This window comes from Nyctereutes procyonoides, unplaced genomic scaffold (genome assembly GCF_905146905.1).
Source record: "Nyctereutes procyonoides isolate TBG_1078 unplaced genomic scaffold, NYPRO_anot_genome, whole genome shotgun sequence".
In the NCBI taxonomy this organism is placed as follows: Eukaryota; Metazoa; Chordata; class Mammalia; order Carnivora; family Canidae; genus Nyctereutes; species Nyctereutes procyonoides.
The window spans coordinates 45,050,755-45,075,584 of record NW_026575020.1 but is presented as its reverse complement, the minus strand read 5'-3'; the positions used below and the strand labels follow the sequence as shown (position 1 = coordinate 45,075,584).

At 41.6% G+C, this 24,830-nt stretch overlaps 2 protein-coding genes across 6 annotated transcripts in view; both read right to left on the bottom strand.

The window, feature by feature from the left end:
* The window catches only part of METTL2A (methyltransferase 2A, methylcytidine), a 35,136-nt gene extending 31,870 nt beyond the window's left edge, over window positions 1–3,266 (bottom strand). For 4 of the 5 annotated variants that reach the window (XM_055328874.1, XM_055328867.1, XM_055328849.1 and 1 more), the window contains exons 1-3: window positions 3,149–3,266; window positions 2,852–2,943; window positions 770–1,125 (exon numbers count right to left, since the gene is read on the bottom strand). In XM_055328874.1, the coding sequence (XP_055184849.1) occupies window positions 770–1,125; window positions 2,852–2,943; window positions 3,149–3,258 (558 nt within the window). In that variant the 5' untranslated portion in view covers window positions 3,259–3,266. Of the gene's footprint in view, window positions 1–769; window positions 1,126–2,841; window positions 2,944–3,148 lie in introns of all 5 variants that reach the window. The other variant, XM_055328858.1, reaches the window with a different exon arrangement.
* Window positions 3,267–11,392: 8,126 nt separating this feature from the next.
* The window catches only part of EFCAB3 (EF-hand calcium binding domain 3), a 31,409-nt gene continuing 17,971 nt past the window's right edge, over window positions 11,393–24,830 (bottom strand). The window contains exons 7-10 of the mRNA XM_055311913.1: window positions 21,164–21,357; window positions 20,624–20,808; window positions 13,347–13,469; window positions 11,393–11,719 (exon numbers count right to left, since the gene is read on the bottom strand). Coding sequence (XP_055167888.1) covers window positions 11,393–11,719; window positions 13,347–13,469; window positions 20,624–20,808; window positions 21,164–21,357 — 829 coding nt within the window. The remainder of the gene's footprint in view (window positions 11,720–13,346; window positions 13,470–20,623; window positions 20,809–21,163; window positions 21,358–24,830) is intronic.

The window sequence follows — 24,830 nt, the reverse complement described above, 5'->3', positions numbered from 1 at the left end:
AGAGATTATCTCCCCTTCCCTCTGCTCCTCCTCCTGCTCTCACAAACTCTCTCCAAAATAAATCTTTAAAAACAAAAAAAAACCCAACCCCCCAAAAAAGACAGTAACCATTTACTAAGGGCTTACTACATGCCAGACACTATTTTTAGCGATATTACATCATTATCTCAATGTATGTAATTCTCATAACTACGAGGCAGAGGTCCTCTTCTGTTTGCGGAGGGGAGGGGGCTATAACAAGGTCAGGCTAGAGTACTGAACCCCAAGGCGAGCTTCCAGTCGGGTGCAGTCACCACTTGTAAATCTGCATCACAGTACCCACCCAGACAACGTTTCCAGGTCTAGCTTTACCTCAGCAACACCATCCAAACTAGGAAGACATGAACTCCCCCATGCCTGAGAAGCAGGCACCAACCCAACTAACCCCTCCCCTCCATCCTATATTACAAGAGAGGTAAAAGAATCTGTCTTTTGACTCGGGACTCTTTTCAGGTGGCAGGTATAGCACAATTCTACAATGTTCAGATACAACAGGATGTTTCCAAGTAACACCTCAGGTAATATCTTTGTTTGCCACACCCACCAGATATCTGGTTTGAATTTAAGACATGTCATTCGTTCAAAAATCAAGGGGTTTCCAAGCCAACATGAGTCAAGTCTAGTCAGCTTCTTCAGACACAATCACTTGTGGTCAGCCTCTCTGCACTATCCACATGTACAATACAACAGCCACATTAATCCCACTATCAGGACAATAAAGGGGAGTTACCTCAAGTATTCTGTAGGTAGCTGAGGACCCAGGGAACTCATCCACACAGATTTCCAGGTGACTGAGTTTCTGAGTTACGTTTTCTTCCACAGGAGGCATCTGCATTTTATGTCCAAGGCTATTCGAAGAACACTTGTGTTCTTCTATTTGTAAGCCAGGTCCATCCTCATTGCTTCTACATTCAGGTACTTTACTCCTCTTGTTCTCTGGGAGCAAATCATTCAAGTGATTTTGGTTTTGGCTGGGTGCCAACTCTGGGAATTCAGTGAAAAGCCAATGTCTATCTTTGAAAAATCCATTTTCGTGGATTTTGTAGAATTCATTCCAATATTTGTGGGCATTGACCTCATAATCAACTGTAAATATTAAAGAAAGAATTTTAAAAAACCATCTCCCAATACTTATCTGTCCCTGATGTCAAACGTCATCCTGCTTCACTGAATGTCATTTTATAGTAAAAGTATCCTCAAGTAGAGCCATAACCTCAGAACTGGAAATCTCTGAGTTCTACCACCTACCCTACATAAATTTCCTCTGTATCTTGCCCTTCTTAGGAGGAACTTTTACCAGGGAACTTACTACCAATTCTCCACCCACGTTTTTGGGTGGCTCTTAGCTATTAGAGAATTCTAACATTAAGGAAAAAAAAAAAAAGAGAGAGAGAGAGAAAAAAAAATTCTAACATTAAGCAGAAAGTCTGTCTCCTGGTCAAAAAGTCCTACTTTCTTAGGGCCATACAGAACAACTCTTTTGATTTAAGGGCGGTTATGCAGTTATTTTCACCGCTAAACCTTCTCTTTTACAGGTGAAACGCACCAGGTTCTTCAGTCATTCCCCATGTGAACTCAATGATTATGATACATGCAGCTTTTTTGTTTTATATACACTCCTCTGCCTGTGGGTCTTATCGAAAGTAGAGCTAAGGAATGAATTTAATACTACTAAAAGATCCTAAAAACAGAAATAAGGCTAAAAGGAAAGGAGAAAACAGAGACAAGAGGGAAAAATGTCTTCAGGTGAGAAGAGTTCTGATGAGAGACAACAGGAGAGACTTAAGGGTAGACTGCTTCCATCGTAGTTTAAGGCCATCAAGGCAGCCAGCAGTCCCAGACTTCAGTTTTCTGCTCTTTGCCAATACAGGGCTTTGATTAGTGTAGTAAAAGAGAACAAAAATCGAACAAATTGGATTTTAGTTCCACCACTCCTACTACTAACTAACTGCTTACCTCTGGGTAAGGCACTTAATGTCCTGTGGTCCAAGTTTCTTTAACTGTAAAAAGAGGATATTGGACTACATGATTTTCAAAATCCCTTTCAGCTCTAACTTGCCTTGAACTAGTCTCTGTCAAACTATGTCGGGTGAATATTTTGTAAGTGGAATCTTCTAATTGTTACCGTGAACTGTGGGATACCACTCTCCCAATTTCTAGTCCTGCTTTGAATGGTCTTTTAGGACATAGGACCTGCCAGTCTTAGTTTTAGTACTTAGAGATGTTTTGCAGTGAAATCATCCACCTCTCCAGAAAGGGGTCTCTTTGACTTTGGCCAGGCTTACCTACATACACTCCTCTTCACCCAGCTTTCCTTGGACGAAGCCCTAAATCCTCATAGCCATCATCCAAGAAAAAGACATATAATTCACCATAGTTAGCTCCCTCCCCCAACGATATTTAGAATCTGGTCGCTAGAATCTAGCTTCAGTGACATTTCTTTAGCCGGAGTGTAATCACGGGAAGCACAGCCTCTAAGCTGATTACGTGACCACACGGCTGCCACAGGCCAGTCCTATTAATATGGGTCTAGTCGACCTAACTAAAAATGTATCCGCTAGAAAATACATCAGGATACAGTTCCTCCCTCTCGAATAAAGCCAAAATCTAAGTCCCTCTTTGCTCTAATAAGATTTTGGGTGAAGCCCTTTGCCATCCTTACCCATCCCCTGACCCTCCCATCCCACCCCCGAGTTCGGTATCAGTCCGGTAACAAAGGCTCTTGGCGGTCTCGGTCTCTGGCCTCTAGGGGAAAGCGCGTCCACTGGCACGCTGGCTGCTGCTACCATTGAGGGTCCACACCTGGGCGCACCTTGCTTCTCCTGGCACACCCGCTGGGTACTGTTCTCCCGGACTTTCCTCTCCGCCGCGGCGGCCTGCTCTTCCGACCACTCCACATTGTCCCTGGGAAAATCAAACGAGCAGCTTAGGGGCCTCACGTTCCAGCTGCGAGCGGGGTGAGTCGCTGGCCCCACAGGGCCTCTCCCGTGGAAGGAGAGCGCCTCGAGCAGGGCAGCGGGACTCGTGGCCGGCGGTCAGGGGCTTCTCAGAGCGTACGGGGCGGCGGGACGGAGGGCAAGCCGCAGGCCGGGAGGGGCAGGGCGGTTACCAGGCATTATGGTGGAAGACGCGCGCCGGATCGCTCAGAAATCTGCTCCCAAACTGCTGCCTCTTCTCACCGACCGCAGCCAGCTCGCACTCAGGATAAGGGTCAGCCATGACACCGGAGCCGGATGTGCCTCCCTTTCGGTAACGCGAGAACTTCCTGCGAGTCCACGCCCCCTCCGGAAGTCGCGGGGTCTGGGCGGGAAAAGAGCGAGGCGAGGCGGGGCGGGGCGGCTCTGAAGGGCCCCGCCGGGGTTGGAGCTCGAGCTCCGCCTCTGGGGCGGGGTAGCGCGCTCTGGGGACCCGGCACGTGGCCGCGGAATTGGTCAGAGCCGGCTTTTCCCTCCACCCCGAAAAGGTGTTGGTGACGGTGCAGGCCGTCAGGAAAGTGGGAGACATTAGGCTTGAGCCTCCTCTCTGTGCTTGGGCCCTCTAACAGGTTCGCTAGTTTCCCTCAAGTTTTGTTTTTTTTTTTAAGATTTTATTTATTTATTCACGAAAGACAGGGAGAGAGGCAGAGACACAGGCAGATGGAGAAGCAAGCTCCATACCGGAAGCCCGACGTGGGACTCGATCCCGGGATCACGCCCTGGGCTGAAGGCGGCGCTAAACCGTCGAGCCACCCGGGCGTCCCCATCCCTCAAGTTTTAAGACAGGAAGCGTCTTGAATCACTTTGAGAATTAAGGGTGCGCAGTCTCATAGTAGACCTGATGGCAGAAGAATTTGAGCAAGATTGCAAACTGGCTGACGAAATAGGGGAGTTTTACAGCTTTTATATTCAGCTTTTTATAGTGTGGAAAGCTCTGAAAAAAAAAAAAAGATGTTTCTGTTGGGGAAGGCTATAGAATGAATTCTGAGAACCTGCGGTTAATTTATATAAATTTTTAAAGATATATTTTTAAAAGATTTTATTTATTCATGAGAGACACACAGAGAGAGGCAGAGACATAGAGAAGCAGGCTCCATGCAGGAGGCCCGATGTGGGATGATCCTAGGACTTGAACCTAATGCACAACCACTGAGCCAGCACCCAGGCATCCCTTGTTTCTGTTTTTTTTTTTTTTTTTAATTTTGTATTTACTTATTAGAGAGAGAGAACGAGGGAGAGGGAGAAGTAGACCCTGAGATCATGACCTGAGCGGAAGGCAGATGCTTAACCCACTGAGCCACATGGCGCCCCTATAAATACATAATCTGTAACCACTTACTTTTTGGAATTACCCATACCCGAGCTTGCTCACACAATCTGCATTGTAATATAATGCACATAGTTGGTTAGATTAATACGTTTTCAGCCTTCCATTTCTATTTCGATAATTACTATAGATGGATTCTCAAAAGAATCTAGAAGAAAGTACCCTGTCCATACAAGGTTAATTGAAAAGAGTTCCAGGGGAGTAACGACTACCATTTGAAAGAAGTTAAGGAAAGGGTTAGTTTTTTAAGTGGAACAGTACTAGCCGGCACACTGGTAACCAGTGATCATTTATTTTCATTGCAGATTCTTTCCACAGGCAGAAGGGAGCTCTGCGCGATTCTGTAATCTTTCTCAGAAAAGAAATACGAACAAGCCCTAAACCCTCCCTAATCACAAAGAAAAATATGGGAGTGAGTCGAGAAGATAAGATAGTAAAGAACTTGTACTTTATTTGAAAGCACTTCTGCCATGCTCATGGTCTTCTGAAACATTTGAACAAAACCTCCTTTCCAAAAAGCAAGTACAAGGATTTTTTTTTTCTCAAGGCCAATTGTTTGATATAGTGGTTGCTTTATATTTATTCTTGGCATCTTGTCTCTTCTACATGCTTTTTTCTTCTTACACCAAAAGCTGTTAATGCTCCCAGTCAACAGCCCCACTGCATATTTCCTCACATAGCATTCACTCTGTTTTCACTTGAAGTCACTTACTATATTAGTTCCAATAATCAGTCATTTAAAATGTCAAACAACTTGGGCCCTTTTGACAAAATGTGGTAAAAGTATCCTAAACCTAACTTTTATAGAATTAGTTGGTTGACCTGTAAAACTTATTTTTCTCTGAATTTTGAAACACCCAAAAGCATTTTTCTGAAGAAATTTGGAAGACATGGCTGTTGAGTCCTTTTTATATCAGACTATATACTAAACTGTATCTTCAGCAATACTTCTCAGGGGACCTATGGGGTCCCTCTGCTGGTGAGCTGCAGGAGCTCTTCTAGCTGGGTGGCACGGGTTCAAAGCCTGGAAAGGTTAAGAACACTCAGACTGAATTATGGCCTTGGGCGTCAACCTGGGGCATGGGTAGTTAATTATTTCATGCTTTCCTTTGAGTTCCAATCAGTGGAAATACTGGTCTGTGTAAGCATGTGTTCTGGAACTGAAAGGTGGAGAAGGGTGTCCTAATTTGTTCTCCCGAAAGTTTCACAGAACATGTAGCAGCCCTAGATAATTGAGTAAGCTGGTTTAACAACTTTAAATAGACTTTGTGGTTCTTTCTTATTGCAAAATAAATACATGTTTATTGTAGAACATTTAGACAAAAGAAAAAAAAGAAACTATACCATTCCATCCTTAATTTAACCCATTAAACTCTTTGGCTTGTATCCTTCCACTCTTTTTTTTCTAATATATTTACAGAAGTCACTTTTAAGTTAAAATAGTTTTAGAACTGCTTTCTGCCTTCTTTTTTCACAGCGTCATTGAGGTATAGTTTACATATAATTAAATTCATCCATTTTAAGTGTACAGTTTGACAGATTTTCATTAAAAAATCTATACTTGTGCAACTACCACCATAATTAGGTTCTAGAACAACCCCATAAAGTTTTCTCATGGCTCTGAGCAGTTGTAGTCTGTTTTATAACTTGATAATACCTTGTGAATATCATTCTTTTGCTTGAATGTTCTCTCTCTCTTTTTTAATTTATTTATTCAGAGACAGAGAGAGAGAGAGAGAGGCAGAGACACAGGCAGAGGGAGAAGCTGGCTCCATGCAGGAAGCCCAACATGGGACTCGATCCCAGGTCTCCAGGATCACACCCCGGGCTGCAGGCAGCGCTAAACCGCTGTGCCACCGGGGCTGCCCTCTCTTTTTTTTTGGAATGTTCTTTTCTGACATTGTTTTAATGACCCTGGTATTGTTTAATAGAGCTGTATCATGATTTACTGGCCATTTAAGCTACTTTAAGTTTCTTACTATTATAAATCCAACATGATAAACATCTTTATAACTAAATCATTTTTTTAAAGATTTTGTTTATTAATGAGACACACACACACACACAGAGAGAGAGAGAGAGAGAGAGAGAGAGAGTGGCAGAGAGGGAAGCAGGCTCCATGCAGGGAGCCCGACGTGGGACTCCATCCCGGGTCTCCAGGATCAGGCCCTGGGCTGAAGGCGGTGCAAAACCGCTGAGCCACCCCAGATTCCCTAACTAAATGATTTGTATATTTACAATTGCTTCTTTAGAAATAATTTCTAGAAGTGGAAGTACTGAGTCAGTGGTTATAATTAGCTGCATTACTCAACTGTAAGGTCAGGGCATTTTATCTGTTCATTCATTGTTATATATCCAGGTCCTAGAATAGGGGCCAGCATGCAGTATGCAACTCAATAAATAATTGTTGAATGAATGGCTGAATACCTGTTGCTAAACTGTATTCCATCTGCAAGATGCCAGTTTCTACTGTCAACCACAGTGTGGGACAGATTGATAGACCATATTGCTGTACATTTTAGAATTTGTCCTATTGATTCAAGAAAATATTCCAGGAATTTGAATATTTTTGCATCGAAATTACAGCTCTTAGATTGCCATTACAGTCATAACCATATCAAAAAAAATCTGTCAAACCATAAAACTTGTTTTTGAGGTAGGAACATGGTCACTTATCTATAAGATTCTTTTTTAAAAAAATATTTTATTTATTTGAGACAGAGCGAGTGAGAGAGAGCATGAGCAGGCCAAGGGGTAGAGGGAGAGGGAAAAGCAGACTCCTCGCCAATCAGGGAGCCTGACACCAGGCTCAGTCCTAGGACCCCGGGATCGTGACCTGAGCTGAAGGCAGATACTTATCCTACTGAGCCACCCAGGTGCCCCAAAGTTCTGTTTCTCAACATCATAATATTGTAAAGAATGGTAAATAGTTTTAGATAGTTTTGAATATTCAAGGTAACATAAATTTGCTTCAAGTCCAATTCATTAAATGGTTTTAGGAGCCTTCACGATCTTCATTGTTTTTTTCTGTCATGGTATGATTTCATATTATAAGCCACTTCTCCATCAATATGGGACATGTCTTTTCCTTTTTCTAACAGGAAAAAAAATGTAATGGATGATATACACCTAAACAGTATTAAAATAGTAAATTGTATGCATATTTTTTCCACAATAAAAAAGTACACCTCCCAAACTTGTAATAGTTATACATGCACATCTTTATTAAATGCACTAAAGAACAATAGCAACAAGTGTAATGGATGAGATCAAGTATTTTTAAGAGGGATCCAAGAGATGAGCCTGATGACGCGTGACTAAGGAGCCATAGGAACACCCAAACTTAATCAAGAGTCCCTGGGAGAATCAGGGAAATACAAATCAAAACCACAATGAGATACCACCTCACACCAGTGAGAAGGGGGAAAATTAACAAGGCAGGAAACCACAAATTTTGGAGAGGATGCGGAGAAAAGGGAACACTCTTGCACTGTTGGTGGGAATGTGAACTGGTGCAGCCACTCAGGAAAACTGTGTGGAGGTTCCTCAAAGAGTTAAAAGGAGATCTGCCCTATGACCCAGCAATTGCATTGCTGGGGATTTACCCCAAAGATAAGATGCAATGAAACGCCAGGACACCTGCACCCCGATGTTTCTAGCAGCAATGTCCACAATAGCCAAACTGTGGAAGGAGCCTCGGTGTCCATCGAAAGATGAATGGATAAAGAAGATGTGGTGTATGTATACAATAGAATATTACTCAGTCATTAGAAATGACAAATACCCACCATTTGCTTCGAGGTGGATGGAACTGGAGGGTATTATGCTGAGTGAAATAAGTCAATCGGAGAAGTACAAACATTATATGGTCTCATTCATTTGGGGAATATAAATAATAGTGAAAGGGAATAAAGGGGAAAGGAGCAAAAATAAGCTGGAAATATCAGAAAGGGAGACAGAACATGGAAGACTCCTAACTCTGGGAAACGAACTAGGGGTGGTGGAAGGGGAGGTGGGCGGGGGGTGGGGTGACTGGGTGGCGGGCACTGAGGTAGGCACTTGACGGGATGAGCACTGGGTGTTATTCTCTGTGTTGGCAAATGGAACACCAATAAAAAATTTATTTTAAAAAAAAGGAGTCCCTGGGAGATGGTGATATTATTCCCTGGAACTGAAAGATCATGTCATCTGCTGCCTCTGGCCTCTTTTACAAATAATCAAAAACCTAATGTGATTTATGGTCACATAAACTCAGATGCTTATTACTAGGGGAGCCGTTAGGGGCTCATAGGGGTGGCTCTGTATTGAGGTAAGTGCCGACATTTCGCTTTTCTTCTTCTGCCCAGGCACTTTTGAGCCAGGTGGAGGCAGCAGAGCGCAGCTGTTTGCTGGGGAGATAGCCGCATGACCTCTATATACTAGTTAAGAATTAAGAAAAGGAAACCAAAATAACGTAATAGATCACATCAATAAGAGAAAAAAAACAACCATATGATCCTCTCAGTAGATACAGAGAAAGCATCCATTTCTGGAAAATACAGCATCCATTCCTGATTAAAACCTTTCAAAGTGTAGGGATAGAAGGAACATTCCTCAATATCTTAAAAAGCCATTTATGAAAAGCCCACAGTGAATATCATTCTCAATGGGGAAAAACTGAGAGGCCTTCCCCTAAGATCAGGAAACACGGCAGGGATGTCCACTCTCATCATTGTTATTCAGCATAGTACTAGAAGTCCTAGCCTCAGCAATCAGACAATAAAAAGAAATAAAAGGCATTCAAATTGGCAAAGAAGAAGTCAAACTCTCCCTCTTTGCAGATAACAAGATACTGTATATAGAACACCCAAAAGACTCCACCCCAAGATTTCTAGAACTCCTACAGCAATTCAGCAATGTGGCATGATACAAAATCAATGCACAGAAGTCAGTGGCATTTCTATATGCTAACAATGAGACTGAAGAAAGAGAAATTAAGGAACCAATCCCATTTACAATTGCACCCAAAACTTAGGAATAAACCTAACAAAGAAGTAAAGGATCTATACCCTAAAAACTACAGAACACTTCTGAAATAAAATGAGGAAGACATAAAGAGGTGGAAAAACATTCCATGCTCATGGATTGGAAGAATAAATACTGTGAAAATGTCTATGCTATCCAGGGCAATTTACAAGTTCAGTGCAATCCCTATCAAAATACTATGGACTTTCTTCATAGAGTTGGAACAAATAACCTTAAGATTTGTATAGAATCAGAAATGACCCCCGAATGGAGTCTTTCTAGAGTTGGTAGGAGGCACAAGCACGGGTTTGCTAAAGTGTCAGGTGTTGAAAGTGAGAGGGAGGGAATGATGAAGGTAAGGTGGGCAAAGTGTTGTTTGCTGTCATGGCCCTTAAACTTATCTCAGTGAGGCTGAATAGTCAGAGGAATATTGAAAAAGAAAACCAATGCTGGGGGCATCACGATGACGGATTTCAAGCTGTATCACAAAGCTGTGATCATCAAGACAGTATGGTACTGGCACAAAAAAAGATACATAGATCAGTGGAACAGAATAGAGAACCCAGGAATGGGCACTCAACTCTATGGTCAACTAATATTTAACAAAGCAGGAAAGAATATCCACTGGAAAAAGGATAGTCTTTTCAATAAATGGTACTGGGAAAATTGGACAGCCACACACAGAAGAATGAAACTAGACCATTCTCTTAGACCATACACAAAGATAAACTCAAAATATATGAAAGGTATAAATGTGAGACAAGAACCCATCAAAGTCCTAGAGGAAAACTCAGGCAACAACCTTTTTGAACTTGGCTATAGCAACTTCTTGCAAGATACGTCTATGAAGGCAAGGGAAACAAAAGCAAAAATGAACTATTGGGACTTTAATCAACATAAAAAGCTTCTTCACAGCAAAAGAAACTGTCAACAAAACTAAAAGACAACCTACAGAATGGGAGAAGATATTTGCAAATGACCTATCAGATAAAGGGCTAGTATCCAAGATCTATAAAGAACTTATTAAACTCAACAGCAAAGAAACAAACAATCCAACCATGAAATGGGCAGAAGACCTGAACAGAAATTCCTCCAAAGAAGACATACACATGGCCAAAAAGCACATGAGAAAATGCTGCGCATCACTTGCCATCAGGGAAATACAAATCAAAACCACAATGAGATACCACCTCACACCAGTGAGAATGGTGAAAATTAACAAGACAGGAAACAACAAATGTTGGAGAGGATGTGGAGAAAGGGGGACCCCCTTGCACTGTTGGTGGGAATGGGAACTGGTACAGCCACTCTGGAAAACCATGTGGAAGTCCTTCAAGAATTTAAAAATAGAGCTACCCTATGACCCAAAAATTGCACTATTGGGGATTTACCCCAAAGATATTGATATAGTGAAATGCCAGGATGCCTGCAACCCTCAGTTCATAGCAGCAATGTCCACAAAAGCCAAACTGTGGAAGGAGTCACAATGTCCTTCAACAGATGAATAAAGAAGATGTAGTATATATATATATATATATATATATATATATATATATATACACACAATGGAATGAATGAAGTGAGTCAAATGGAGAAGGACAATCATCATATGGTTTCACTCATATGAGGAATATAAGAAATAGTGAAAGGGAACCTAGTGGGGCAAAGGAAGGGAACCTAGTGGGGAAAATTAGAGAGGGAGACAAACCACGAGAAACTCCTAACTCTGGGAAACAAAGGGTTGTGGAAGGGGAGGTGGGAGGGGGAATGGGGTAACTGGGTGATAGGCACTAAGGTGGGCACTTGATGGGATGAGCACTGGGTGTTATACTAAATGTTGGCAAATTGAATTTAAATTTAAAAAATGTAAAAAAAAAATAAAAGGAAACGGAAACCACATTATGACTTAAACTTTTTTACTGGTCAGAATTCAAAAGATGTCAACATTTCCAGGTGCTAAGAATGTACTAGACAAAAGCAAGAAACCATAATTTTGAGATCTATGAAAAAGTAGTTTGCAGTGAGCTGTTTAGAAAATGTAGAAATTTCATTGTTGAGACCCTTTGAAACCTTTCCGTTTTCTTTTTCTTCCTGTCTCTGTATCACATTCACTGATATCCGAGGATGAAGATAATACAAAGTTGTGGTAGGTATTCCTATTCATGTAAGCATCATATAACCTTAAGTCCTTCGGTGAAAGTAATTCTTGGCAAACATTCCAGGACCATGTATAGGTAGAAAAGGTGTCATAAAAGGACTCATTTTTAGTGTCTATTCCAATCAGATCCCCTCGGATCTTCCGCCAGAGGTTTAGCATGTTTTTCCGGTGTTCAAGGGCAATTCGCAAGTTATAGGTATCTGTAGCCCTCTTCACCTGCAGTGAGAGAACAGACGTTTGCAGTAGTTACTGTAACATATCTTTGACTTATGAACCACAATTCTAGATATCTCAAGACTTACATTTCCAGGCTAGTTGAAAATCAGTGAGGTTATACATTGGGTGGAACCTCTTGAGGACATGTGAATTAGGAGTTGGTGGGCAATCAAAATGTCCACTTTGGGAATAATGAGATAACACATTTATGACAATATTAAAAACACAATATACTAAACCAACTAGGAAATGTGGGATGGAAATAGTCTCTGTTTCTAAAAGGAGTGCCAAGGATGGCATTAAATCCAACCTAAGGCAGGGAGGGAGAAGATGCTGAATAGTTCCTTAAGGATTTGACCAGATTGAGGGGGTCCATTCCAGGGAGAGAGAGGCAGAGACACAGGCAGAGGGAGAAGCAGGCTCCATGCAGGGAGCCCGACACGGAACTCGATCCTGGGTCTCCAGGATCACCCCCTGGGCTGAAGGCGGCACTAAACCGCTAAGCCACCCGGGCTGCCCTAGAACTTTGTTAATAGTGTATAAATATCTACTAAACAAATGAATGGATGAGTGCATATAACAGGAAGAGCAGTAGGATGGGACTAGAAAACAAGGAAATACCAAGACTTAAGGGATGAACATTCAGGTAAGAAAAGGAAGAGGAAGGGACGCAGAGTTACAGGATGCAGTATTATAAAGGCCAAGGAAGGGCAGCCCCCGTGGCGCAGCAGTTTAGCGCCGCCTGCAGCCCAGGGCGTGATCCTGGAGACCCTGGATTGAGTCCCACGTCAGGCTCTCTGCATGGAGCCTGCTTCTCCCTCTGCCTGTGTCTCTGCCTCTCTCTCTCTCTGCATCTCTATGAATAAATAAATAAAATCTTAAAAAAAAAAGGCCAAGAAAGCAGAAAATGTTGAGGAGAGTTTGATCGTTAGTGTCAAATGTAGAAGGGAGGTGCCATGAATACTAACACCCTAGTCTGTCTCTGTGAGTACAGAAGTTGCTAATATGTCAGGACACAAAAGTAGACAGGCAGCATAGAGTTATGGTTAAGAGTGTGGATTCAAGGAGCCAAGCTCCTCATATTTATAATTTTGGCTCTATTACTTCCTCTATTACTTCTGCCTTTAGACAAGTCAATCTCTCTACACAGATCTATAAAATGAAAATGATAACATCTGGAAGGATTGTTGTGATAAGTAAATGAATTAGTGCCTGTAGAGTACTTGTAGAGTGCTAATGCCTGGCACCTAGGAAGTGCACTTAAACTCTTCTTCTTTTAGCTGCTATAAGAAATAGCACTCAATCATGATTTCCTTAGTACACCTGCTCACTATAACTGCTGGTTTACTGCTTTAACTAGTTGCTATTTCCAGCAAGACACAAACAAATGTCCCAGAAACAATGCTAGGTATGGTTCCATGGGTGATTAGCAGGATGAATTATAACAGCTAACATTTGAATCCATTGGATCATAGAGCAAGAAGCATCATTACAATGAGAAATGATCTTGTCTTATTTTAAAGACGTAGAGCTGGAAAAAAAATCTTGGGATGTATGGTTGTAGTATTGAAGTGGAAAATATTCTTGTCAACACATTCTGGGAAGGGATGCAACAGTGAACACTCACATGCTGTTTAATAGCAGTTGCATCCATCACCGTCCAATTCTGCTTCTTCTTGAATATTTGGTCAATAGCCAGGATGTCACTTGGATAGCCTGAGACTGGGTCGATAGGCTTTATATTTTCTGCCTTTATGCATTAAAAAAAGAAGATTAATGATATATTTTGGGTTGAATTATACAACAAAGACATAATAAACAGAAACACATCATATTAGGAAGGGGTTTGTATTGATTTATAAGGTTATTGCTAAGCCACCTGTCCATATTTTGTGGGCTCCTGGTATAGCGCTGTGTATAAATGAGCATTTAGCAAATTCTCTTTCACAATGAAACTTACTCAGAAATGTAGACCAGAAGATGGTTTATGTGTGGGATAGATATGGAGGGTGGAGGGGAACCAACTCTGTCCTGGCCAAATTTTCCAAGCCATCACAAAGCACTGAAAAATGAAGAAGGTGCCCTCCACAGAGTACAACCTCTATTACTTTCCAAACTTCAACTGGGGAACTGGCTGTTTTCCCTGTTCCTGGGCTGCTGAACAATGCTGGTAGAAATTATGTAAACATGCAGATTGCTTGCTTGCTTTTTCTTTCTTTTCTTTTCTTTCTTTTTCTTTCTTTCTTTTCAAAGATTTTATTTTTAAGTAATCTCTACACCCAATGTGGGGCTTGAACTCACAACCCGGGGTTAAGAGTTGTATGCTCTACTAACTGAGCCAGCCAGGTGCCCCAGATTGCTTTCTTTGAAAACGTGTAGTACCCAGTCTCATCCAGGCCCTTGGGACTGATTGACATTACTTTTCTTCATTGAATGCTCTTAACCCTCTTATAGACATTCATAGCTGTCCTCCTAGTGGCTGCTGGAAAACCAGATCTGCACACTCCCTCAGCTAATGATCGTCTCACCAGGACTAGATAACATTAATTCTTTTAACTCTTTTTTGCACCTTAGGATTTCTCCATTGTGTTGCCTGATTTTTCCTCTTTGCTGTTGCTTCTTCTTCTTCTTCTTCTTCTTCTTCTTCTTCTTCTTCTTCTTCTTCTTTTAAAGATTTTATTTTTTTATTCTTAAGAGACAGAGAGAGAGAGAGAGAGAGAGAGAGAGAGAGAGAGAGAGAGGCAGAGACACAGGCAGGAGGAGCAGGCTCCATGCAGGGAGCCTGATGTGGGGCTCGATCCCAGGACTCCAGGATTACGCCCTGGGGGGAAGGCAGGCGCTAAACCACTGAACCACCCAGGTTGCCCTGCTGCCCTGTTGCTTCTTCTTTTTAAAAGATCTTATTTATTTGAGAGAGAGACACAGAGGAAGTGTGCAAGCTTGGGGAGTGGGAGGAGCAAAGGGAGAGAGAGAAGCAGATTCCCCACTGAGCAGAGAGTCCAATATAGCACTTGATTCCAGGATCCAGGGGATCATACCTGAGCTGAAGGCAGATGTTTAGCCAACTGAGCCACCCAGGTACCCCTCTGCTCTTGCCTCTTATATGTAAGAGTTTTTCCTGATTTCCAAGGCCCCTGTATCTTTATTAATTCCCCTCCTGGACCATTTCCCTTAGATTTTCCTTGTTCCATGGCTGGCTTCATGGGTGTGTGACCTGTGCAATCCCATAGGACTATGCGCTTAGAAGATCCCTGAATTTGGTTTATTGCTCTGCTGTTGCTGTCTTTAAATTCTTAGTAATTTTTGGAGAAGGGGTCCTAAATTTCCATTTTGCCCCTGGCTCCACAAAGTCTGTAGCTAGTCCTGCCCCCTCTTCCATCTTCAGTTTCTCTTCCTTGGGCAGTGGTTGCCAGCTTTGGCTGCATGCTGGAACTTCTAAAAATACTGAAGCCTAAGCCCCATCCCCAGCTCTAATTGGATAGGGTTGTGGCCTGAACACAGGGTTGTTCAAGGCTCTCATTGGTAGTTCTGTTGTGCAGCCGTGTTGAGAATCACGGCTCGGGACACCTGGGTGGCTCAGCTGTTAAGTGTCTGCCTTCGGCTCAGGCTGTTATCCTGGGGTCCCGGGACCGAGTTCCACATGAGGCTCCCTGCACAGAGCCTGCTTCTCCCTCTTCCTCTCTCTCTCTCTCTCTCTCTCTCTCTGTGTCTCTCATGAATAAATAAAAAAAATTTTTTTTAAAGGAGAATCATGACTCTCAGGGCCCTTCTTCCCGGCTACTAATGTATTCAAGCTCCCCCGTCCTGAAACAACTTTTCCTAGATTCTGATTCTGCAATGTTCCATATCTCTTTTCCTTAAACAGATAACATTTTTTTTTGTAAAATCAGTTGATTTCCTTTTTTAATTTTTTAAATAAAAGATTTTGTGTTTTTTATGTTTGCTTTATGTTTCTGGAGATGCATGATAAATATCTCCCATTGTGACTATGGATTTATCTATTCACTTTTTTAGCATGCATAATGCCTTTAAAAAGTCTAATCCTTACAATTCTGTTAACTGTCACCTTATCTGTCAATTTGCTAGGTGCATACACGTTCAGGATAGTTATATATCTTCCTGATGAGTTAAAAAATTAAATATCATCTTTATCTTTAGTTATGTTTTCCTTAAATTTTACTTTACCCATATTAATAGATTGATACTGGCTCACTTTGATTTGTATTTGCCTGATGTATCTTTTTCTGTCCTTTTACTTTCAAACTTTCTGTGTTATATTTTAGGTATGTCTCCTTTAAAGAATATATGTCTGAAAATTATTAAAAATCAGTCTTAGTATCCTTTTAGACTTTGAAAGATGATCCAATTTTTGTTTTTCCCTTTTTAATACTTTTTAAAAAACTAGTATATTGGGATCCCTGGGTGGCTCAGCGGTTTAGCGCCTGCCTTTGGCCCAGGGCGTGAACCTGGAGACCTGGGATTGAATCCCACGTCAGGCTCCCAGTGTATGGAGCCTGCTTCTCCCTCTGCCTATGTCTCTGCCCCCCCCCCTCTGTGTGACTATCATAAATAAATAAAAATTAAAAAAAATATTAAAAAAAACTAGTATATTTTATCTTTTATTGTGATTGTTTATATATTTGGATTTTTCTGCCTATTTTGTTTTGTACTTTCTATTATTCCATGTTTTCCCTTTTTTTCTTGTTCTTTCCCCCTTCTATTTGACAGTTACTCGTTTTAATAATTATTCATTAAATTATTCATGATTCATTTTACTGATTATCCTCACATTTTAAACACTTATTATAACTTTAATGAAATATAGATTTGGCCAATATCCTAAGTCTCTACTTAAACAATAAAATGATCTTGGAAAACTTTAATTCTGAGTATAACCCTCTTCATCTCCCTTGTCACTGTGGTGTATGTGGTATTTTAGTTCTTGTTGATTAGTACTCCCAAAACCAGTAATTCTTCTTTTTTCTTTCTCCTTCTTTTATTATTTTTTTAAAAGGTTTACTTATTTATTCATTCAGAGAGAGAGAGAGAGGCAGAGGAAGAAGCAGGCTCCATGCAGGAAGCCCGACATTGGGACTCGATCCCAGGTCTCCAGGATCACACCCCGGGCTGCAGGCGGCGCTAAACCGCTGCGCCACCAGGGCTGCCCCTCTTTCTCTTTTTAAAAAAAGATTTATTTACTGAGAGAGAGAGAGAGAGAGAGAGAGAGAGAAAGAGAGTGTAGGGTGGGGAGGGCAGATGGAGAGCGAGCAGACCTCTTGCTGAGCGGACAGCCAGTTGCAGGGCTCCATCCCAGAACTCTCAGATCATGACCTGAGCCAAAATCAGGAGACGCTTAACCTCCTGGGCCACCCAGGTGATTCTTTAAATTTATTTTTTAAAAACATTTTATTTATTTCTGAGAGAGAGAGAGGCAGAGACACAGGCAGAGGGAGAAGCAGGCTCCATACAGTGAGCCCACATGGGACTCAATCCCAGGTTCCCAGGATCAGGCCGTGGGCTGAAGGCAGCACCAAACCGCTGAGCCACCAGGGCTTCCCAATTCTTTAAATTTAAATAGCCACTGTGGCTACCATTATTGGAAGTCTCAGGCTTAGATTGTGTAGGATTCTGTGAGTTATAGTAAAGATTTTGGCTTTTACTCTGAATGATATGAAAAGCCTTTGGAAAGTTTTGAGTTGATTTTAGTGGAGCCACTTTGGTTGCAGTGTTGAGAATAGACTGCAGAGGACAAAGATAAAAGGGGACCATTTAGGAAGCTATTGACACTTTCTCTGCTGATATGATTAGAGACAATCTTGCTTTCAATGAATAAAGGTTTTGTATTATATTTTCCTTTCATCCAAAAGATATTTAGTCTTCTATGGGCCAGGTTCTGTTCTAGGTGATAGGGATCGTGAAAGAAAGTACTTGCCTAAATGACCCTTATATTCTGAAGAGATTGACAGTAAACAGATAAGGATCACAGGTGGAGGGCTTAGTGTTGGGAAATAAATTTATCTTTTTTTTTTTAATTTATGATAGTCACAGAGAGAGAGAGAGGCAGAGACAGAAGCAGGCTCCATGCACCGGGAGCCCGATGTGGGATTCGATCCTAGGTCTCCAGGATTGCGCCCTGGACCAAAGGCAGGCGCTAAACCGCTGCGCCACCCAGGGATCCCGGGAAATAAATTTAAAGGGGAATAAAGTTTCCCTAATGTCCAACTTGTCCGTAATATCTGCCTGTGGATATGATGAGTTCATCTGGAGAGATAAAGATCAAGTCTGCTACTGTAATACTCCTCTATAGAATTTTTTATTTTTTAAAAAAGATTTATTTATTTATTCATGAGACACACACGCACACACAGAGAGAGAGAGAGAGAGGCAGAGACACAGGCAGAAGGAGAAGCAGGCTTGCCACAGAGAGCCCGACGTGGAACTTGATCCCAGATCCTGGGATCACAACCTGAGCTGAAGGTAGCTGCCCAACTGCTGCACCACCCAGGTGTTCCAAGAGTCTTTATTTTTTTTAAAAAGTTTTTATTCAAATTCTGGTTAGTTAACATACAGTAATATCAGTTTCATGTGTTCAATATAGTGATTTAACACTTGCATGCAACACCTGGTGCTCATCACAAGTGCCCTCCTTAATCCCTATCACCTATTTGACGTATCCTCCTACCCATCCCCTTCTGGTTACCATCTGTTTGTTCTTTATAGTTAAGAGTCTGTTTCTTATGTGTGAGAAATATCAGAAAGGGAGACAGAACATAAAGACTTCTAACTCTGGGAAATGAAGTAGGGGTGGTGGAGGGGGAGGAGGGCGGGGGGTGGGGGTGAATGGGTGACGGGCACTGAGGGGTACACTTGACGGGATGAGCACTGGGTGTTATTCTGTATGTTGGTAAATTGAACACCAATAAAAATTAATTTATAAAAAAAAGAGTCTGTTTCTTCTCTTATTTTTTTCCCCTTTGTTTCTTAAATTCCACATATAGGTGAAATCATATGGTATTTGTCTTTCTCTGACTGACTTCTTTTCCTTAGCATAATACATTCTAGCTCCATCCACATTGTTGCATAATGGCAAGATTTCTTTTTTTTTTAAAGATTTTATTTATTTATTCATAAGAGACATAGAGACATAGGCAGAGGGAGAGGCAGGCTTCATGCAGGAAGCCCGAAATGGGACTCGATCCTGGGTCTCCAGGATCACAACCTGGACTGGAGGAAGCGCCAAACTGCTGAGCCACCTGGGCTGCCCCCAAATGGCAAGATTTCATTCTTTTTTATGACTGAGCAATATTCCATTATGCATATATATATGTGTGTGTGTGTGTGTGTGTGGGTGGGTGGGTGGGTGTGTGGGTGTGGGTGTGTGTATGAGCTTTCCTTTTTCTCTATATCCTTGCCAACACCTGTTGTTTTCTTCTAGAATCTTTAAAAAAATTTTTATTTTACTGTGGTAAGAATACTTAACATGAGATCTATGCTCTTAACACATTTTTTTGGTGTACATTTTGTTAATTACAGGCACAATGTTGTACAGCATATCTCTAGAATTATTCATCTTGCATAACTGAGATTGTATGCCTGCTGATTAGCAACTCCCTCATTCCAGCCTTGGAGACTCTTAAACCCTATGCCTGAAAGGCCTTCTAAGAGGTTCTTTTTTTTAAAAAATTTATTTTATTTTTTTTTCTTCTAAGAGGTTCTATTGTGATGTGAACACCATGTGGACTTCTGGAACCCGGAGATGCCTCACAGGGTGGGCTGGTCTCCAGTCAAATCTTGATGTTGTTTTGCAGGTTGGGAGGCCTGTCATAAACCAGGAGTAAGGCCAGAGCTTCCTCAGAGAATTTCTAGAAACCAAGGCATGGTGGCCTGACAGCTTAAAACTCAGAGCTTGAAGGAGGCCAGAAGATGTAGCTGGACTATAAGTAGAGTTCTAGTCCAAGGGCAGGGTGGCGCCTCCGTCACAGCATCATTCCACTCAGTTGAGGATCTGGTCCTCTCATCCCATGGTGTCTGGCCCAACCAGGATCTAGAGCCAGTTGAGGGAGCCCAAAATGCAGCTTCTGGCCACTAAGTTGAAGGGAGAGCAGGCATAGGTAGGATTTAAGGAGCTTTTTATTGTTATTCTTATACTCCTCACCTCTATCCCCAAGTGTAAGGTAGTTTTCAGTAAGTTTAACTATTTGTTGAAATTAAATGAAATATTTATACCTGGGCTTAAATTTAGGAGCACAGCTATGGAATCTGGTTTGAAATATAATGACTAAGGGGCACCTTGGTGGCTCAGTGGTTGAGTGTCTGCCTTCAGCTCAGGTTGTGATCTGGGGTCCTGGGATTGAGTCCCACATCAGGCTCCTTGCAGAGAGCCTGCTTCTTCATCTGCCTGTGTCTTTGCCTATGTCTCTGCCTCTCTCTATGTGTCTCTCATGAATAAATAGAAATCTTGAAATATAATGACTGAAAATAAACCCATTAAAAATGGGTTGGGGTGACTGGGTGATGGGCAATGAGGGGGGCACTTGGAGGGAGGAGCACCAGGTGTTATGCTATATGTTGGCAAATTGAACTCCAATACAAAAAATTAAAAAAAAATAAATGAAAACCGAAAATCTCAAAAAAGATGTTCTTCTGTTAAATTAGGACTTGAAAACCTAAGTATTTAAATTAATGTGACATAACCAGGGATCCCTGGGTGGCGCAGCGGTTTGGTGCCTGCCTTTGGCTCAGGGCGCCATCCTGGAGACCCTGGATCGAATCCCATATCGGGCTCCCGGTGCATGGAGCCTGCTTCTCCCTCTGCCTATGTCTCTGCCTCTCTCTCTCTCTCTGTGACTATCATAAATAAATAAATTTAAAAAAAATATTAATGTGACATAACCAGCATCTTACCTGTGTTTTCCAATCCCTTTTATGGAAAAAATAGTTCTCAAAGAAGTTCAGCGGCTCTCTTTTCCTTAGCATTTCTAATTTCTGTATGTCTTTGAATGGCTTTCCCATCACCACCCCGTCCACATTAGGAAACAATGGAAAGACGGGTATTTTTGAATATGGGCTACCTGAAGGAGGATTGCACCCTTAAAAGATAAAAACAAAAATGGTATTATGAACAGTGTAGGAATAAATTTACATAAAAGACATGCCTGCAGTGCCTGTTTTGCTCTGTGTCTAGTCTTCTCAGTGGCCATGACCCCTGTTTTCACTCTTTTGACCTCCCTCCCCATCCACAGAATCTAGGCTTCATCCAGACTCTAGGCTTCACTTGTATCAGGAGGACTCAGGTGAGGATGTAGATTTGTTTTCAAATGATATTTGTCACTCAGAATATACTGTGGTTCTGCTTTTATAGCACTTGGTCTCTACTATTTATTTCTGACTAGTAATGTACAAATAAGTCCTTTACAACAATGGGAGAGGACAAATGGTTCTTACTCTTGAGCTCTTCAAGAAATTTAAGTAAATCCTTTTCTCTCATTATTGCAATCCGGGCAGCATTTGCAAAGGCAGCTGTGCTTGAACTTGGAGGTGTGCATATATCTAGTTTAAATCTCCTTTTTCCATAACCCGTAGTGTAGGAGCTCCACGACATTCCTGATGTGGTTTCCTGGAATTTTCTTTGGAAATAGCTAAAAAAAAATTAATCCATAAAAGAATAAAAAGTGCTGTATAGTCCTACTGAAAAAGTGTCTGTTAGACAAAAAGAAAAAAAAGTCCAGTTGCAAGTTGCATGATGAATACATTTATTTTAAAGTTAATTTGTATATTTGTTCAATATTATTGAATGCTTATTTCTGTGACATTTATAGAATATCTGTTAATACTTTGCACAGGCTATTTGGCTAGTTTATATTTCTAGTCTCTGGGCTTTAGTTTCCTTCCTCTGCCCCAAACTCCTCAGTCCTGTCTAGAAAAATATCTATTGATTGTGATCATTGACAAAACCTTAAGTGGTACCAGCTTGAATGCAAATATTAAACATACCTATGATTATATTACTTTATGTTGAGTTTAAAATGCAACTTTTAGTTAAAAGAAATCCTTATTGCATAGAGTTTGAAAAATAAAAGTATAAAAAAGAAAATATCACCTGTAATCTTACTATTTGGTAAATCACTACTGATTACATTTCTTTGCAGTTGTGTGTGTGTGTATGTGTATGAACATGTGTATAAACAGATCTAGTAGATCTACTGGTATGCATTTATGTTATAAATTCTAAAATTACATCAGGCTATGTATGCTAAAGGACTCTCATTCATAGCACAAACATCCCCAAACGTAACATCTGATGTACAGACATGCATGCCTTAAATATTAATGGTAGATCAGATTCCTTCTTGTAGCTAGAATGGTGAATTTCCCTTGCAGCTGTGGTAGAGATCTGGCTGCTTAGAGGGAAGTACTTGTTTCTTACTGACTCGGTGTAGTGGGGCTTCAGTACGAATGTGGAAGACCTCACAATTCTCAGCATGCTGGGCAGAGGAGCATCACTTCTTAATGTCCCAGAGGGAAAAATATAACACCTTGGTTTCTCATCATTATGTAGACAGGTTTTTCTTTTATAGCAATGGGATCTGAGATGATGACAGGCAACTTTTTTTTCTCTTCTCAGAAAGAGGGAAAGAATTCATTCTAAACTTTGGAGCTGCAGCAGTGGTTTGGTAGATGTGCCAATAGCATTCTGATTGAAGCCTGGATTATTTATTTATTTAAAAAAAGATTATTTGAGAGAGCAAGAAAGTGAGAGGAAGCACGAGTTGGGGAGGAACAGTGGGAGAGGGAGAATCCAAGCAGACTCTCTGCTGAGAGCAGAGCCCAACACAAGCCTCCATCCCATGACTCTGAGATCATGATCTGAGCCAAAATCAAGAGTTGGATGTCTAATCTACTGAGCCACCCAGGAATTCCTAGGGTTGGTTTATAATCAGATAATTCCTTCCCTGTCCTTGAAACCAACCATCCCCAGTGCTTTCACTCTTCTCTGAAAACATATTAACACTTAGTGTAATTTAATTCCTACCAGGTCCTTCAAGGTTCACCTTTCCTTTCCCTCCAAGTATCCTCTGCATACTCTATAGGTCTGAGTGTGCTTTGCAGGCCAGCAGCATCGGCAGCCCTGGAGACTTGCCAGAAGTGCAAATTTTTTTTTTTAAGATTTTATTTATTTATTAGACAGAGAGGACAAGCATGGCGAGTGAGTGGCAGAGGGAGGAGAAGCAGACTTCCTGCTAAATAGGGAGCCCGACATGGAGCTCCATCCCAGGACCTTGGAATCATGACCTGAGCCAAAGGGAGCAGCTTAACCAACTGAGCCAAAATAAGAAACTGACCCCTCAAAATACAAATTCTTGATCCTCACATAAATCTATTGAATCAGAAACCCTAGGATCCAGCAATGTTGAAACAATCACTCCAGATGATCTGATGTGTGCTAGAATTTGAGAACACTGCTGCAGTCTATATTCTCCCCTTCCCTGACACACTAATCTTTGCTCACCGGTTACATACCATGTTGTATTTATAACTAGTGGCTTCCTCCCCTTCTTCTTCCCTTATTTCCTTTTGCAATCTTTCTTTAATAACACAGATTTTCCTGAAATCCCTTTTGGTTCCTGGATGCCTATTCATATTTAAAAGTGAGAGTAAACATTCTTTAAGACCAATTAGAAGCTTTTTGGTATGGTGGGTCATTTTGAGTGGGAACTTCACTGTCAGCTAATTGGGTGGAGCCCAATTAAAGAGATTTAAAAAAAGATTTTATTTATTTGAGAGAGACTGAGTGAGACCAAGAGAGCTTGAGCGGGGTGAGGGGCAGAGGGAGAAGCAGACTCTCCACTGAGCAGGGAGCTGGATGCAGAAGCTTGATCCTGAGACTCCCAAGATCATGACCTGAGCAGAAGGCAGAGGCTTAACGGACTGAGCCACCCAGATGCCCTTAAGAGGCCTTTTAATTGTGATTATCCATGGTTTTTGCTCTCTTGGCTAGTCAGTTACCCTGGTGAGGGATTGTCTGATATTTTAATTGAGTGGTATGAATCTAGCTGTCAGCACATTGGGACCTAGGGAAGGGGAAGGTGACTGGTGTGTGGGGGGGCCTCATCATTCAATAAGTGGACTTTCACATAATTCTGGGGTTCCACTTTGATACCTTCATACTTAGTTATGTCTGATATCCCTGAGTCCAAACAATACTTCTGGTACATCTTCTTCAGAAAGGTAATTGTCAGGGCAGTCCCTTGGTTGTGTGGGGTTAGGGAAAAGAATCTAAGGGTCAACCTGCTTCTCATGTTACTTTTAACCAGTCTTTCTGTTTCAGGATTCTCTTGCTCCCTACTTTCAGAGGTTGTTGGTGCCTCAGTTCCTGAGCCTGTCAGGTGTTCTATGATGAGAACTGGCTTCTTGACCTTCTCCACAGCAGGTGTTCAGGTGTCAACTTGTTCTGAGCTCACCAGCGGGTAAACAGTCATCCATTTCCTTTTCAGTTTCCCAAATTATGTTGATATCTCTTGTCCAGTGTTTTCCCTTTTTTTGTGGGTTTATGCCCTCTAAAATTCTTTTTTTTTAAAGTTTATTTTCTTGATTTTACTGAGAGAGAGAGAGAGAGAGAGAGAGAGAGAGAGAGAGAGAGAGGGAGAGAAAGAGAACAAGCAGGGGGAGGGGCAAAGGGAGAGGGATAAGCAGATTCCCAGATGAGTAGGGAGCCCAACCTGAGGCTCCATCCCAGGACCCTGGGGTCATGACCTGAGCTGAAGGGAGACACTTAGCTAATTGAGCCACCCAGGTGCCCCTCCCTTATGATTTCTTAACTACCATCTTAACTGTCAGATCTAACTCTACCCATTTAGTTCTGACTTCATCTGGCCTCACTTTAGCATTTAATACTGGGGGAAAGTCTATCCTGGTTTGGATTTCTCTGTGGCTTTGGCTTCTTTGACTTCACACTGTCATGGTTCCCTTCATGATGACTAATGTTTTGACTCATATTTTGTTTGCTGACTTCTCTTTTTCTTTCCATTCCATAAGTATGGGAATTGCTCATGGTTCTGTCCTCAGGCCTTTGCTTTTTTCCTCACCCCCTCCCCACCATGGGGATAGAGAG